The sequence below is a fragment of the Hemibagrus wyckioides genome, linkage group LG07, assembly GCF_019097595.1.
Source record: "Hemibagrus wyckioides isolate EC202008001 linkage group LG07, SWU_Hwy_1.0, whole genome shotgun sequence".
NCBI lineage: Eukaryota > Metazoa > Chordata > Actinopteri > Siluriformes > Bagridae > Hemibagrus > Hemibagrus wyckioides.
The window spans coordinates 13986471-14003390 of record NC_080716.1 but is presented as its reverse complement, the minus strand read 5'-3'; the positions used below and the strand labels follow the sequence as shown (position 1 = coordinate 14003390).

Here is a 16920-nt window from a genome sequence, read left to right as displayed (position 1 = left end):
TTATGCCTGATCAGTGTATATATTAGCATATATCTGACCGTGTGATAATTGTCTGATGGTTATTAAGGTTCAGATTAGTGTTAGATTTAGGTGTTGGAAATTGAAGGTCATAACAATTAAAGAACATTTTATATTAGATAGTAGTTTAGATTTTGAAGCCTGTAATTCAATCAGAAGAACAGTCAATAAAAAACAAGGATAGACATGACCTATCTTAGTTAAGCTAGAAAACTTCAAACCTCAAATCAATCATAATTATAAACCAAACTCATTTTTCTTCAGTCTCTTTACTCTTTTGTGAATGTCTGCATCTAGAAAAAGAAACATCATTTAATGTGTCAGTAATGAAAATATGTGTCATGTGAAATTTCCAGTCTGCAAATTGTCTCTTGGATGTTATTATGTTTATTATTGGATGTTATTATTGTTATTATTTAATACTATAAACCTGGATAGATTCTTTCAGTGTTTCTGTTCTTCTACAGAGTCTCATCATTATGCTTCAGACCACCCACTAGAGGGAGAACTAAACATGTGAGATAATATCAGCAGCAGGAAAAGCAAGAAATCTGTCATTGTACTGTTAATGTGCACTGAGGCACTACTGCCAGATACCTTTCCAATGTCCAATGATATTCACATTAAACTGATTAAATAAAGAATAAAGCCTACCCAACACTCATTAAATGGTCTGCGTTCTTTGTAATATGTTGATAACAGAATTTATTATAAAAAGAATTCTTCTTTTAAACTTCTACCGGTGAAGACACATTTGTAATTACCTTGTATGACAGCAGTAGTCATGTTTGACACGTGTGAATCAAAGAGGGCCTTGGCTGACTGTGTTGTGATAACATCAAATGAGACATATTGGCCCAAATCTGCAGTAATTTTGAAAAATTTCAAGCGCTGCCAAATATTGAAGACTTTGCATGATATAGCATTAATTTCTGTAAATTACAAAATCCTGGAGGGACTGATTTATTTTTCACAATGGTAAAAATATAAATGATAGAAATATAAATCTGAATATAACAAAGTATATAACAAATCCTGAACGCCATTTCACATCAAATGAACTCTTAGAGAGGGCAAGGGACTTAATCAAAACAGATTTACACTTCAGGACCAGAATTTGCCCAGAAATGTGATGTCACCCAATTTCATTTCTGGTTCTGAGTGAATACAAAAAAACAAATTGTTGTCATATGTGCCATGGGTGCAAGGCACTTCCAAGTTCATGAGGGCATGTTAATGGACCTTAAAAAACAACCCAGCAACATTAGAATTGTCAGATAATACAGAAAGTTTGTTAACAGTCAATGTTTCAATAATGATTACAATTAGAAAATTGCTGAGGTTGATAGCATATTGGGATCAGCAAAAATGTATATAAGCAAAAGATGTATAAAAAGACAGCAACCCCATACCAACTAACTGTGAACTGTTAAAATTAAATTCTGTGAATGTCACACAGCCAAACCCCTGGTTGTAAAATATGTATAGAGATATCCAGCATCAGATCATTTCTATATACAAAGAAATTTGCATGCTCATCTGATAGTGAGTGTATGCCCATAGTGTGTTCACTTCAGCATTAGAAGTTAGCAGAAGGTCACTTAAAAGAGCAAACTTTGGTGCCACCTTATTGAACAGGTTGTTGTAATCACAGCTACAGGGATAAAACATTAACAATTCATTAAGCTGTATCAAATATTCATAGTCACTAGGGTGGTGTTTTTTTAAAAAATATAAACTAAAAAAAAAAAGGAGACATAATTGAGCATTTTAAAGTGGTCATGTCTCTGGTATCTCAAGCATAAATTCCATCGCAGTGATCCAGCCTCTCTTTTTGGCAATGATGAAAGCAGCTTCAAAAAGGTCAGGGAAAAATGCCATCAAATCTATCGTCTTGGCATCTTCAGCGCTATTGAAACAGAACAAAATTAATTCATAACAAAACAAACATTCAAAACAAAATCATATCAATAAGGTATATTTTCTGTACAACTCACTAATGCTCACGCATAATCCTTATGAAGCGCAGCAGACCAAGTGTGTTCTCCGGGTAGGGCTTTTTCTTATCCTCAATTTTTTGCACAAGCTCAGAGGGCAACTGTGGAGAAACAGGTATTATAGAAAGCCAAGTACTTTATGATTCACAAACAAGTATTCTGTTGTAGTCTCATGAATCACATTTGCATGATAAAATCACTAAAGCAGGCTACTGCATGATATACACTCACTGGGCATTTTATTAGTACTTTATTAACAGTATACTAATATTGAGTAGGGCCTCTTTTTGCTCTGAAAACAGCCTGAATTCTTCATGGCATGGATTCCACAACATTCTTTTTTTTTTTAGATTCAGGTCCTTGTTAACATGACTGCATCACACAATTCCTGAAGATGTTTCAGGTGCACTTTCATGCTGTCACGAAGCAAACTCACAGAGGTAAATGATTTACTACAAAACAGGATGCAAAAGCAGAAACAGTCACAAAGGCTAGGTGCAGGCAAAAAAGAAGGGAAACACAAAAACAGGTAATGCAAAAATCGAAGAAAAAAAAAAACAATCACAAAAATGAGGGACAGCCAAAAGCATCAGGGTGTTCAGAAGAAATGGAGTCCAAGTCAGCATCCAAACACATATAAAGCAGGCAAGAGTCAAAACAGCCATATCCATGGTATAAGCATCATTCAGAATCATAAGAATAGGCAAAGCTGAAACACAGAAAACACTACACAAACATAACGGCTTAGCACAGTCACAAATCGCAAAGAACAGAGTTTACCTCACAAAGAGGCACTGTAACGAAGGAGCTTAAAAAGAAAACACACAAAACACACACACACACACACACACACACAATAAAGTGAAGGTAATACAAAGCTTCAACATGTTTGTAAATGTTTGAGCAGAAGCAGTTTATAATAGTTGTAATGTCACTACCAGCACCTGCCCACCAGAGGGACACCTCTCCCGAGTTTTGACGCTACCCACAAAGAACACTTCCAGGGTTTTATGGCATTTAAACAGCGTGTTTTCTATTCATAGACACATAGTATTGTGTTTATTACATTATCAAGCCATTTCTCTGCTTCTTTGTTTTCTGATTGCCTTTTGTGTGTTGACCTAGCTTTGGATTATCGTTTACTGATTCTTGCCCAGTGTTTCTTGGATTTGTTTGCTATCGCTGATTTGGATTTACTGGCGGAACTATGCCAAGGGACCAAACTGGCCGCCAATTATGCCGTAACATTACGCACCCTGGCGGCAAAGAGTGGATTGAACGACCCTGCATTACTGGCGGTGTTCAGAGAGGGACTTTGCCCAGCCCAGGCTGAGATTGGCCTGTCACAGTACCGACTAGGGATGCCACAATACTCAATATAATATTGAACCATTCGGTACGACCTCCACGGTGCAATACACATGTGAACTGCGTTTTTCTCCTTAAAACAATAATAACCATGCGTTTTAAAAAAATTTGGGGGGGGGGAGGGTGTATTTTTTTTTCTTCATGCGCTCTATTACTCTCTGTACCTCCTGTGTGTGTTTGCCTGCACTGTATGTCTATGTGCTGAGACAGACACGCCTCCCCGTGAGTAAATATCCAATCAGTGAGCGCTAAAGTTAGGGGCAGTAACCATGCTTGTGATGCTGGTGTCAGATTTCACTCTAACCCTGGAGAGCGGTGAAGTGAGACAGAAACACGAGGAAGCAGCGCCGTGATTCAGATCTGTGGTGGGGGACATTTGTTGTTGACCATGATGCCGATGAAACAAAAACGGTAAACAAAAAATGACTGTGTTTAAGCAGTGTTCCACACGAGTTAGATACTGACATGGAAATACTTCCAACATGACCACACATCTACAGCTCCATCACCCAGAGATATCACTGTGTGGAAGCAGGAGCCTTTATTCCCGACCTCTACAAAAAAACACGCAAAAAAATTTAAAACGCTTTGGTTAAAGCACAAAGTCTTGCTCTAATAACAGATAGCTGGAGCTCGGGGGTAACAGAGAGTTATCTCACAGTGACTGGTCATTACAGAGCGGAAACCCGTCTCCTGTAAATAAAGTCATACAAGCGCTAATTTTTATATCTCACTATTTTCAGTACACTTCCATTGTGTTAGTTTATTTTTGCATTTAAGTAAAATAAAGAGAATTGCAACTAAAACCAGTTTTTTCCTTCTTAACATACTTACTGTTCCCGTCACCTAAACAAAGAATAATGGAAAAAAAACCTTTAATTTGCCAAGCCATCCGAACCGAACCGAACCAAAAACCCTGGGTAAAAACCGCGGTACATATTGAACCGTGGGTTAACTGTATTGTTGCATCCCTAGTACCGACATCACCCTATCTGAATATATTACCACAGCCATGCGCCTGGACAACCTGATCCGTCAGCATAAACACCTTTCATGTATCCGTGAGAATTCCCACAGGCCACGTGAGGAGGGTACTGCACTGATGCAATTACAGCGGTACCAGAGTGCCTTTGGAAGAACACCAGTGTTGAAATCTGTGTTTCTACTGTGGGGGCACAGGCCACTGAATCATGAACTGTCCAGAGAAATCCACGAGTTTCAAGGTGAGAGACAAACTGTGGCATTCCTGCCTGATGTTAAAAGTAATCCTGCATCATACCCATGGCTACATGGTGCTTTCGGCGTAAGGACTTTCACCTCCCAATGCTACCATGTCAAACCCCCATGCAAGTGACGGCTATTGATAATCTCTCCATTGGGGGAGACCACATTACCCATCGGACCCATCCGATTACCATCCAGACTGGGCGAATTAGGAAATCACTGTCTCGTCATTCCAACCCCTTGAACCCTATCATACTGGGCTTCCCTGGCTGCAACTTCATAACCCTATCATGTCCTGGAAGTAGGGAGAACTGATCAGCTGGTCATTCCATTGTCACAGCCACTGCCTCACGCAAGATCCGATCAACGCCATTTCTTTCAACCTCCATGGAGAGTCCAGACACTCCAGAATATGCCTTCATACCACGAATATGAGGACTCACAAGAAGTGTTCAGTAAGGAAAAGCAGCTATGCAGCTACCTCCTGAGCATCCTTGGGACTGTACCATTGATCTGCTACCTAACAGCATGCCTCCTATAAACAAAGTTTACCCTTTCTCTCATCCTGAAACCCAAGCCATGGAGGATTATGTGAAAGAAGCTCTAGCCGCAGGCTATATTCGACCATCTACGTCTCCAGCAGCCGCAGAGCTTCTTCTTTGTGGAAAAGAAGGATGGAGGCCTGAGACCATGCATTGATTACCCATTACCACTAGTGCCAGCAGCATTAGAACAACTCAGGGAGGCCCAGGTATTCACAAAACTCGACCTCGTAGTGCTTATAACCTAGTCCGGATTAAAGCAGGGGATGAGTGGAAGACACTACAAGTAGCTGGTAATGCCATATGGTCTGACCAATGCCCCAGCAGTATTCCAAGCCTTCATTGGAATGACTATGTCATCGCATATATAGGCGACATCCTGATCTACTCATTCACCTATGAAGAGCACATCATCACGTGAGATCAGTACTTACCCGGCTGTTACAAAATTAACTTTATGTCAAAGGGTTAGGGTTAACCTTACTGCTATGGGGAAAACTATGGCATTTACACTGGGCGACACAGGCTCAAGTTGCTTTCGACAAGCTAAAGACCAGCTTCACCATGGCACCCATATTAAGACACCCAGACGCCAAGAGACCCTTCATTGTCGAAGTTGGCGCCTCCAGCTGTGGAATCGGGGCTATGCTGTCACAACGCCATGGAAATCCCAGAAAAGTATACCCTGGTGCTAACTTACAGTATCTCTGAAAAGCCAAGAGATTGAACCCTAGACAAGCCCGACAGGCTTTATTCTTCACTGTTTTCAGTTTACCATGACCTATCAACCAGGCACAAAGAACTCTAAGGCTGACACCCTCTCCCACCGATATGATCCAATAAGTGGCCCCAGTGACAGGCCCAGAACAATGAACTCCCCGACCAACCTGTCCACAGAACAAGCTCTTTGTGCCTGCCTCTCTTTGTCCCCAAGTAATCCAGTGGGTGCACGAGGCCCTGGACAGCAACAGATTCTGGTGGCCCACACTAGCCCAAGGCGTGAAGGAATCGTGAGCACCAGCAGCACCTGCACCCAGCCCTGCCCCAGCCGACAGCTCCCTACTGGTCTAGTAGTACCTCTACCCATCCCCCACCGGCCCTGGTCCTACATTGCGGTGAACTTCGTTACTGCCCTCCCCAGGTCCGCTGGATACACCACCATGCTAGTGGCAGTAGACATGCCGGCTGGTACCCTCAAAGGCTTACCCACAGACTGCCACAGCCCTGTTTCATCACAAATTCGCGTCTATGGTCTCCCGGAGGACATCGTATCTGATCGAGGGTCACAGTTTACGTCAAGAGTTTGGAGAGCCTTTTATGCGCACCTAAAGGTAAGCGTGAGCCTCAGTTCCAGGTACCATCCACAGTCTAATGGACAGATGGAGCGGCTAAATCAGGAGATTGGCAAGTACCTACTTACTGTAGCCGTGAGCAACAACACTGGAGTGAATTCCTCCCATGGGCTGAGTATGCCCAGAACTCACTCACACACTCGTCTACAAGCCTCACGCCTTTCCAGTGCATTCCATGATACCAGCCGCCATTGTTTTAGTGGTCAGATGAGCCTTCCATGCCCACCATGGATGACTGGATCCGGCATAGCCAGGAGTCTGGGTCAGTGCTCACGTTTGCCTACAGCACGCTGTGCAATGACAGAAGATACAGGAAAACCGCCACAGGTGCCCACATCCCAGATTCCAGGTCCGTCAAGTGAATCCAGTGGCGTATCCCTCCCACCTTCCATATATCACTAGTGAAACCGGCACACCCCCAGGGAGGCGATCGGCTCTGAACAACGAACCACAACCACTGCTGGGCGGAACCCTAGCATACAGGGTAAACCCGCTCCTGAACTCTTAGTCACAAACACCGCTTGCAGTCTTGTGGACTGGGAAGGGTATGGCCCAGAGGAATCAGAATCAGAATCAGAAAAACTTTTATTGCCAGGTACAGCAAAGGATCAGCAAAGAGCACTTTACGGTACTAGGAATTTGTCTTGGTGTCAGGTGCAAACATATACACAGGTAAAACGCTGATGACATCTTAGACCCTCCATAGTGGAGGAGTTCCATCGTCTACATCCTAATCGACCTGGTCCTCGGACCGAGGGCGCCCACAACGTAGAACACCTGGAGGTGTTCCTGGGGGAGGGTAGCATCACTACCAGCATCTGCCCACCAGAGGGCCCTCGCCCAAGTTTTGATGCTACCCATGAAGAACACTTCCAGGGTTTTCACGGCATTTAAGCAGTGTGTTTTCTAGTCATAGGCATAAAGTGTTGTGTTTGTTACATTATCAAGCCATTTCTCTGCTTCTTTGTTTTCTGATTACCTTTTGTGTGTTGACCTAGATTTGGATTATAGTTTACTGATTCTTGCCCAGTGTTTCTTGGATTTGTTTGCTATCGCTGATTTGGATTTACTGGTTTTGGACTTTTCTGCTTCATTGGATTACGAGTTTCAGAATGTAAACATTTCTTTGCATAAACACATTAATGCACATGTTTGCACACATTTCATAACCAAAATGCAGCAATAAACACACCTTAAAAGAAACACAGTGACAAATCAATATTGTCTACTGTAACATGGCTGAGAGACATAAGAAATAAAGAGTTTCCCTGTTTGTGTTGGGAGGATTTTAAAAGAAATTCATACAATACATAAAACAAACAGCTGATGGTATCCAATGTATCCTAGTAAACCAGAGTTAATGTATTCATTGATAGAGAATTCAAGCGCTTTTGTACATCACTCTGGATAAGGGCATCTGGCAAATGCCAGAAGTGTAAATGCAAATGTAAAGAGTAAAATCTGGTTGACTCACTTTTGTTTTCCAGTCTGAGAAGCTTTTCCCTACTGTAACAGCCTCAATATCAGAAAGGAGGTCTGGATCAGCATTGCGGCAGTTCCCCACTTCCTGTTCATTCCCCAGCTTTCTTAAGTACTCCATTTTACTGAAAATTTTATATAAAAAGCAACATACCATGTAAAATTCGTTTGCAACATACCATGTAAAATTTGTTTGCAGTGGATTTGAAGAAAGTCATTTAAAATACAACTTGAATATACAATGCAATGGCAATATACAATTTTAATTTGTAGCATTTGTTTAAGTGCTAACAAAAACTGTATTCTTTTTTTTGTTTTGTACAAATATTCAGATCAGCACATCATTTTGTAACTATCAAAATGCAAACAAATTGGCTAATTTGTCAAAACCCAGGGTTAATATTCATCTAACATGAGAACTGCTAATTTAGTGCATTCAAACTGTAAATAGTGTGAGTTGGAAATCTGACAGCAATTTTAAATGAACTAAAAATCAGTGTATTCAATGCAAACATATCCAAAATATAAAAATAACAATAACAAAAAAAAAAATAATAATAATAATAACAACAATAATACACAATAATATAACTAAGAAATTAGTTATGTCTTACTCTTTATTTGGCCAAAAGTATGGGTGGCGAAGGGTTTCCTCTACATTAGGTCTGTCCTTTGGCTCATGACTGATCATCCACTTCACCAGGTCCTTTGCCAGTTCATCCTCCAGGTGTACCAAAGAGTACTTCCCATCAAGAATGTTACACTCACATCGAGGGCCTGTGCCAAATGGATGATGTCCACGGGAGAGGATGTAATATATTAACATTCCTGCAACCTAAATGTGTTTAGAGGTAAAACAGTTAGAACCAAAAGCTTTTTAATATCTATTATGGATTACTAATCAATATTTATAATTAATATACTGTACCTGAACATCAGAACTCTTCTTGTAGCCACTGTTACTGTCCTCTTCAAGAGTCTCTCTGGCTTTCCAGTACTTTGTTCCAGCAGGAGAAGTGCGGCAAGTCGTCTCCCCCAACTTCAGTCTTCGACTTATGCCGAAATCTGCTAGTCTTGCCTTTCCGGTTGTATCTGTTAAAAAAGTAATAACATTAAAAAGTTAACTGAAAAATTTGCCAGTGATGAATATATTTTTAATTATGTCAATAATTACAGACAGGACTGATAATTAATATGATTCCTACCAATCAGAACATTTTGAGGTTTGATGTCTCGATGAAGCACGTTCGTATCGTGGCTGTGAAGAGCATTTAGGCTATAGAGCACTTCTTTTACTATTTTCTTCAGGACCTGTAGCTGCTGAGAAGTGTCTTCAGGCAAATGGTCTTGAATGTATTCCTCCACTGTGTATTCACAAAGTTGAAGAGCAAGATATCCAAAATTGTCATCCTCTGCAAAGTCCACATAGCGCACAATACAAGGATTATCAAGCTGAGGGAGCCGTAAAAATTGCTCTTCATTTTTCAGGTCTTGATATTCTGACCTGTACATTCGTTTGACAGCTACCTCAGTGCCATCATCTCTCAGACCAAGAAAAACACGAGTTCCATCACTTCCTTTGGCTATCTCAAATTCAGAACTATTACCAATTGTAAGATTCCTCAGGCAATAAACCTCATGTGCTTCTATGCTAGCAAGTTTCTCTAGCTTGGGCTTCCATCGTTGGCTCAATGAAAGCCATTTTCTTTTTTCTGGTGAATCCTCAGTGTGTGTTGCATATGGATGCACGCTGGAATCCGACTCCTGAACTGACGCCTTTGCAGTATTGGAATCTTCTTTTGAGCTAGTGTCTTGATTGTCATTCTTTTTCTTCTTCTTCTTCTTCTTTTTCTTCTTTGACGACATGCTGTCTGCTGCTTCACCCAAGCAATCTACAGTCCTGACGCTTTGCGGAAATCTGAGATTTGTGTCCAGTACTCGCAGTTTCTCTTTAACTGCATCATCTGTTCCTATATCTACAGCAAGAAGAACCCTTTCAGGCACCGACGTTACTCCACATAAATGAATGTGCTCTGGGACAAACTCATGTAGAGCAGCAAATAAACGGTAAGTAAGAATGCTGACATCAGTTGAGCAGTTAGGATTGGTGAGAGGCATAAGTGCATTGCATAACGTTTCAAGCACATCATACTGAAGACTATCAGCAGCAGGCTTTTGCTTTGAGGACTTGTCCATAGTCACACAAAGAATACTTAGTATTAGGGGATTAAAAATATTTCCCTGCACTGTATTAGTTGGCAGTAAACATTTAATCAAAATGGGTAAGATCGTATAAAATATTTGAGGGGAAATTTCTCTCATCATGCAAATTACAGCATGTAAGCTGTTTAATGCCTGTAGCCTATGTTCAAAAGGAATTCTGGGAAAGCGTTTGATGAATCCCTCGATGTAGATGTCTGTTTTCTTAGAGTCTTTCAACCACTTTATACTACTCTGTTGATACAGTTCTATTGATTGTTTTGGGCCCACAACATCAAAATATATTTCAAAAAGTAGAATATGTGTAAAAGGATGTTCCTCAAAAAAATGTTCCTTACAGAAGTTAAAAACCTCAGGCTGAGTTTTTCTGGGAACCATAGCAGCCAAATTGAAAAACAGTCTGCATTTCTCTACTACTTTATTTCCTACAGGTAATTTATTAATTAGATTCTCTACTTTCTGATCCAAATCCGGTTTTACCCCATAAGTTCTTTCAGGGACTGCACCAGCTTCTATAAGTGCTTTGAACACATCCAGTCTGTCCTTACTGGCAGCAAACTGTAAGGGTGTAAAAGGCTGTTGTTGATGACCATCTGGATTAGCTTTTGCAGCTATTAATCTTCTCACAATATTCAGTGGAACTCCAGGAGTATTTGCAGCATAGTGCAGAGCTGTTAGGTGATTTGTGGATAGTATGTTGGGATCCGCTTTTTCTCTCAGGAGAAAGTTACAAATCTCTTCATTCCCACATACAGCTGCTGCTGTCAGGAGGGAAACATCATCATTCCAGATTGCTGAAGAGTACAGTCCATTAATATTGGATTCACCAACAAGTTTGTTTAATTTCTTTGCTTTGTTGTCAACAATGCACTGTATTAACGGATCTGTTTTCCTTGGCTTAACTTCAACTGGAACTGGGACTGGAATAGGAATGGACCATTGTATATGGAATGCCATTGATTCTTAAATGTTCTGTGGAGATAAATTGTAGTGGTATGGGTTATCACTTCAGCTTTATCACTTCACATACATTTTAATTTCTAAGAGCCTGGATGCTACTGAAAACACTTATTTATAGACTGTATAGACACTTATTTATAGACAGTGTGAATAAGCAGAATTTGTTTTCTGGCTTGACAAATGCAAGTTTAAGTTTATACTATTGTTATTTTCACTCTTAATGTAAATAGAAATGTTTGATCAACTTTCATCATTTCTTTCGAACCTGTCAAAACCTCCACTCTATCTCCACTTCCTCTAAAGCTTCCTGCAATCTTTCATTTCTTCCTGGCTCCTTTTCCTCCATTCCTTTGCACATAGCCCGAGACACTTTCCACACCTGACCGAGTGCTTCTGTCCAAATTCTCCTCAGACGTGACTACTGCAAGGAAAAGCTTGAAGTTTCTGTGCAAGATCCTCATAAGCTACACAACATTTTCTCTTCATATGTCAACCTGCTTTGTCATCTCTTACTGCTGAAGACTTGGACTCCTTTTATCATGAGAGAGTTGAGAAAATCTGACAGATCTTCACTTCTACACGTTATACAACCAGGATTCCCCTACTCCTTCACTGGCACATATTTCAACCCTAGCAACAGAAGGCCATCTCACAAGACCTCCTGCCCTTCATGACAACAATCATCAATGGTTCCATAGCATCTGGTAATGCACCGACTACCTTCAAGAGAGCAAGGCTTATTACCATCCTGAAGAATCCTGCTCTGGATCCCTCTTGTCACTGCTATGCTGATGGCATTCAACTCATCTTCTTCCCTTCCTCAGACACCATAGCTTCTGCTCGGATCTCAGCATGTCTGATAGACATACACTATATTGCCAAAAGTATTCGCTCACCCATCCAAATAATCAGAATAAGGTGTTCCAATCACTTCCATGGCCACAGGTGTATAAAATCAAGCACCTAGGCATGCAGACTGTTTTTACAAACATTTGTGAAAGAATGGGTCGCTCTCAGGAGCTCAGTGAATTCCAGCGTGGAACTGTGATAGGATGCCACCTGTGCAACAAATCCAGTCGTGAAATTTCCTCGCTCCTAAATGTTCCACAGTCAACTGTCAGCTGTATTATAAGAACGTGGAAGTGTTTGGGAACGACAGCAACTCAGCCACAAAGTGGTAGGCCACGTAAACTGACGGAGCGGGGTCAGCAGATGCTGAGGCGCATAGTGCGAAGAGGTCGCCAACTTTCTGCAGAGTCAATCGCTACAGACCTCCAAACTTCATGTGGCCTTCAGATTAGCTCAAGAACAGTGTGCAGAGAGCTTCATGGAATGGGTTTCCATGGCCGAGCAGCTGCATCCAAGCCATACATCACCAAGTGCAATGCAAAGCGTCGGATGCAGTGGTGTAAAGCATGCCGCCACTGGACTCTAGAGCAGTGGAGACGCGTTCTCTGGAGTGATGAATCGCGCTTCTCCATCTGGCAATCTGGTGGACGAGTCTGGGTTTGGCGGTTGCCAGGAGAACGGTACTTGTCTGACTGCATTGTGCCAAGTGTAAAGTTTGGTGGAGGGGGGATTATGGTGTGGGGTTGTTTTTCAGGAGCTGGGCTTGGCCCCTTAGTTCCAGTGAAAGGAACTCTGAAGGCTTCAGCATACCAAGACATTTTGGACAATTCCATGCTCCCAACTTTGTGGGAACAGTTTGGAGCTGGCCCCTTCCTCTTCCAACATGACTGTGCACCAGTGCACAAAGCAAGGTCCATAAAGACATGGATGACAGAGTCTGGTGTGGATGAACTTGACTGGCCTGCACAGAGTCCTGACCTCAACCCGATAGAACGCCTTTGGGATGAATTAGAGCGGAGACTGAGAGCCAGGCCTTCTCGTCCAACATCAGTGTGTGATCTCACAAATGCGCTTCTGGAAGAATGGTCAAAAATTCCCATAAACACACTCCTAAACCTTGTGGACAGCCTTCCCAGAAGAGTTGAAGCTGTTATAGCTGCAAAGGGTGGACCGACGTCATATTGAACCCTATGGATTAGGAATGGGATGTCACTTAAGTTCATATGCGAGTCAAGGCAGGTGAGCGAATACTTTTGGCAATATAGTGTATCATCATGGACCACAGCTCACCATCTGAAACTCAAATTCAGGCTCTTGCAATCTCTCTGAACACCTCGCTGATCTCCCCTTTGGCAACTACTCACAACTTCAGGGTGTGTCAGGCATGCATTTCCGGGTTCCATGTTGCTACTTCCGGTTCCGGGACGCAACTTCCGGTTTCGCGATCTCATTTCCGGTTTCCGCCATTTTACGCTCCTCTGGCCTATATAAGCTAGCGAGCAGTCCATGCTCCTTGCCAGATGGTCTCTTCTGTCAACCTTGAGCTTCTGAGACGGCATCCTGCCCTTTTCTTCAGTTCCTCTCTGCCTGGTTTTTCTCTGCCTTCCTTCTATCAATGACTCTGCCTGTCTTATGTTTAACCTGCTCTCTGGATTTTGGATTATTGGATTGTATGCTACTTGTGACTCTGCCTGTCCTACATTTAACCTGCTTTCTGGATTTGGATTAGTGGACTGTATGCTGTTAATGACTCTGCCTGTCCTACGTTTAACCTGTTCTCTGGATTGTGGATTACTGGACTGTATGTGGTTGTCTCTTTTACTGATTCTACCAGCCTGCTGTGTCCTGGTTTTTTTCAGTTTTGTTTTCCTATTGAAGTTGACTGAGCACTCTGCCATTTTTTGTGCCGTTCTTAATAAAGACTAAGTTTGAACTCGGACTGTGTTCTGCATTTGGGTCCTCACCTGCCATCCCTGACAGGGTGTCAATGGATAATTAACTGTCCTTTTCTTAGCACATTGCTCATTTGACATGCTTGTCAGTTTACAACATAGCATTCTACCAATTTTTATCTGCTCAAGTCACGCAGGTGTTTATTTTGAGACTGGACTACTCTGCTTGTATGTATAGATCTAAGTGCCATTCAGTCTCTGCATGTGATCCAAAATGCAGCTGCATGACCTTCCAAAGTGCTCACACACCACCCCATTGCTGCACTCCTTCCACTGGCTTCCAGTAGCTGCTCAGATTTAAAACACTGATGCTTGCCTCCAAAGCCAAAAATGGACCAGCACCCTCTTACCTCAAAGCTCCTTTCACTACCTGCACTGCACTCCCTTAGATCTTCTAGTACTGCATGACTGGTACTACTTGACCATTTCTCAGGGAAGGTATGCATCAAGACTCTTCTCTGTTCTGGCACCTAGATGTCACAAGGGGTGAAGACCTACCTCTTCCTAAATACTTACACTAGCACTTACTTTAATAACTCAACCTGAATTCACCCAGTACTTGCCATAATCAAAGAATCGGGTTGCTGAGAGACATGAAAATATGTTGAGCTGGAAAAAGTTGCATACATTTTTGGCTAGTCTTTTGACTAATAATACAAACGCGTACACTGGACAGGCGTAACATTATGACCATCTGCCTAATATTGTGCTGGTTCCCCTTTTAATGCCAAAACACGCACTGTGTATTCTGACACCTTTCTATCAGAACCAGCATTAACTTCTTCAGCAGTTTTTGTACCAGTAGCTTCCTTCCTTGGACCACTTTTGATAGATACTGACCACTGCAGACCGGGAACACCCTAACACCAAAAATATTACCAATATGAAGCGTATGTAAACTTTATGGCTGCAGTTATCAGAATATCTTCACAGGAAGTCGTGTCACCAAGCTTTTTCTATCAAAAAAGAAATAGAAGAGACCACAAAAAAAAAACGCACGAAAAGTCGCCTAGATTTTGAACACATGGCGAAGGCAACATTGGTATCATAGGTTGACTTTTTCCTAAGAGCTTTCACTTACTGATAATAAATGGTTAAACCTTCGGCATGTGTTTATACTTGTATCCTCTCTTGGCATTCCACTGAACAAGTTTTATCAGCTCAGTCAGTCAGTATATCCAAACTAAACTGAGTAAAGGAAGCGCCAAAATATGATCAAACTAACTAAAGTTAATAATAAACAGAAGGGAAAATAATGATTTAGTGATTAAGAATGAATTGTTATAGATGATTGTGTTGGTTACTGCCTCTTGCTCTTATTCACTTTAGTTTTTCAAACTGTAAAGAGTAATAGTTAATACTTGAGTAGTAGTTACACAGCATTTACAAAATGAATTAACAAACTCAAGATAAAACAATCAAGATAAAATAAGTTTTATATAAATAAACAGTAGTAGCGAAAACAGTAATGTATGGCGCCCTCCCTCAACAGTCATAATTATAAAAATACTTATAATAACCTTACTTACTTCTCATTGGGTTGTGATTCAGAGTGTGAATGAAGGCAAAACTGAAAATGACAGGCGTCTGAATGTCCTTCTCTTTAAAGATGATAAAAGGACTAGGAGATGATCTTCCTTCCTTCTACTGTAAGAAACACGGAAACACAGCCGGAGACATCAGAACTGAAACCTAACTTGGACCAATCAGCTGTGAGCAAAGTAATATGAATCTGACCCACAGATGTAAACGCTTTAACCCTTTGTAGTGATGCGAGAAGGATCATTCGAAAGGAAAAACCTTTTTGGGAAAGACACACAATCCCTTGGATTTTCCTGATAAGCATATATACGAAAGACATTCTGCAGATGATATAGTGAATGCCAGCTTTTTGACCCACGTATTACAAATCTGACACGCCGAAGCCACACCTTTACTTACAGCAAACTGTTTGTGTTTCTTTACGAGTGGAACATATTTGCATGCGGTGGGAGATTGTGAGAACATCAGCAAGTATACAGCCTGTTAATAGCTGGTAAGGTACCAATATCTGGTAAGTTGAACTTATATGTGGCACTAGGTGAGCATGAGGCTGATTTTGTGAATCACTGTGTTCACAATCATTGTGTTCAGGTACAGTCTGTTTAATATGCCTTTTCATATGTCTTGGGCTGATCAGGGTCTTATCATATCCTGTATGATTGTAATGATGGTCACTCCACCTGTAACACTGACTTATGTGTCTTTACTAGTTTACCTAGTTGCACACATTGCACTTTATGTGGCTAGGACAAACTTAGGACTGTCCTAGCTTTGTGTTGTTGCTTCTGTTTGTAATTATATGGTGTATGTTGTTTATGTAGCACCAGGGTCCTGGAGAAACGTTGTTTCATTTCACTATGTATTGTGTCAGCTATATGTGGTTGAAATGACAATAAAAGCTTCTTGACTTGACTCTCTTGACTTTACTTTGGTAGCCACTGAAGGCTTTCCTTAGAGGACAGATTATTTCATAGTCCTCCCATTGCAATAAAAAACAATATCAACTGTTCAAAGGACATTATTGTGTATTTTGCCCGCCTTCAGCATTGTTTTACAATTTAGAAAGAAATAAACATCAGGAAAGACCATGGAATTAGAAGGTGTGTGACTGGTAGTGTAGTTAAGTGCAAGATTTCTGTGTGAAATATTCTGTTTTTCTTACAGCCCACTAGTTATATTTCTGTAGACAGGACATTTGTATTTATATACACCGATCAGGCATAACATTATGAGCAGTGAGCAGTCATCTCATCATGGCACCTGTTAGTGGGTGGGATATATTAGGCAGTAAATATAATAATAATATTATTATATAATTTTGTCCTCAAAGTTGATGTGTTAGAAGCAGGACAAATGGGCAAGCATAAGGATTTGAGTGAGTCTGATAAGGGCCAAATTGTATTGGCTAGATGACTGG

General features: G+C 41.2%; 1 protein-coding gene across 3 annotated transcripts; it reads right to left on the bottom strand.

Annotated features, from left to right (window-relative positions):
• Positions 1-706: 706 nt before the first annotated feature.
• Positions 707-15660, bottom strand: LOC131356048 (uncharacterized). Of its 3 annotated transcripts, none has more exons than XM_058394799.1 (7): positions 15491-15655; positions 9186-11172; positions 8909-9072; positions 8595-8815; positions 7976-8105; positions 2016-2116; positions 707-1927 (listed from the first exon to the last, which is right to left on the bottom strand). In XM_058394799.1, the coding sequence occupies exons 2-7, from the start codon at positions 11155-11157 to the stop codon at positions 1798-1800; spliced, it is 2718 nt and encodes a 905-aa protein (XP_058250782.1). In that variant the 5' UTR covers positions 11158-11172; positions 15491-15655; the 3' UTR covers positions 707-1797. The 3 variants fall into 3 exon arrangements, with proteins under 3 accessions (XP_058250782.1, XP_058250784.1, XP_058250783.1); XM_058394800.1 differs by lacking the exon at positions 707-1927 and adding an exon at positions 2796-2823 and having other exon boundaries at positions 15491-15660; XM_058394801.1 differs by lacking the exon at positions 9186-11172 and having other exon boundaries at positions 15491-15650.
• Positions 15661-16920: the final 1260 nt, after the last annotated feature.

Excerpts from the sequence above, each read along its gene's own strand:
- LOC131356048 (XM_058394799.1), bottom strand. The coding sequence starts at position 11,157 with ATGGCATTCCATATACAATGGTCCATTCCTATTCCAGTCCCAGTTCCA. Across the intron at positions 8,106-8,594 it reads TACTTTTGGCCAAATAAAGA|TAAAATGGAGTACTTAAGAA; the intron begins GTAAGACATAAC and ends TAAAATTTTCAG. Across the intron at positions 2,117-7,975 it reads TCTCAGACTGGAAAACAAAA|TTGCCCTCTGAGCTTGTGCA; the intron begins GTGAGTCAACCA and ends GTTTCTCCACAG.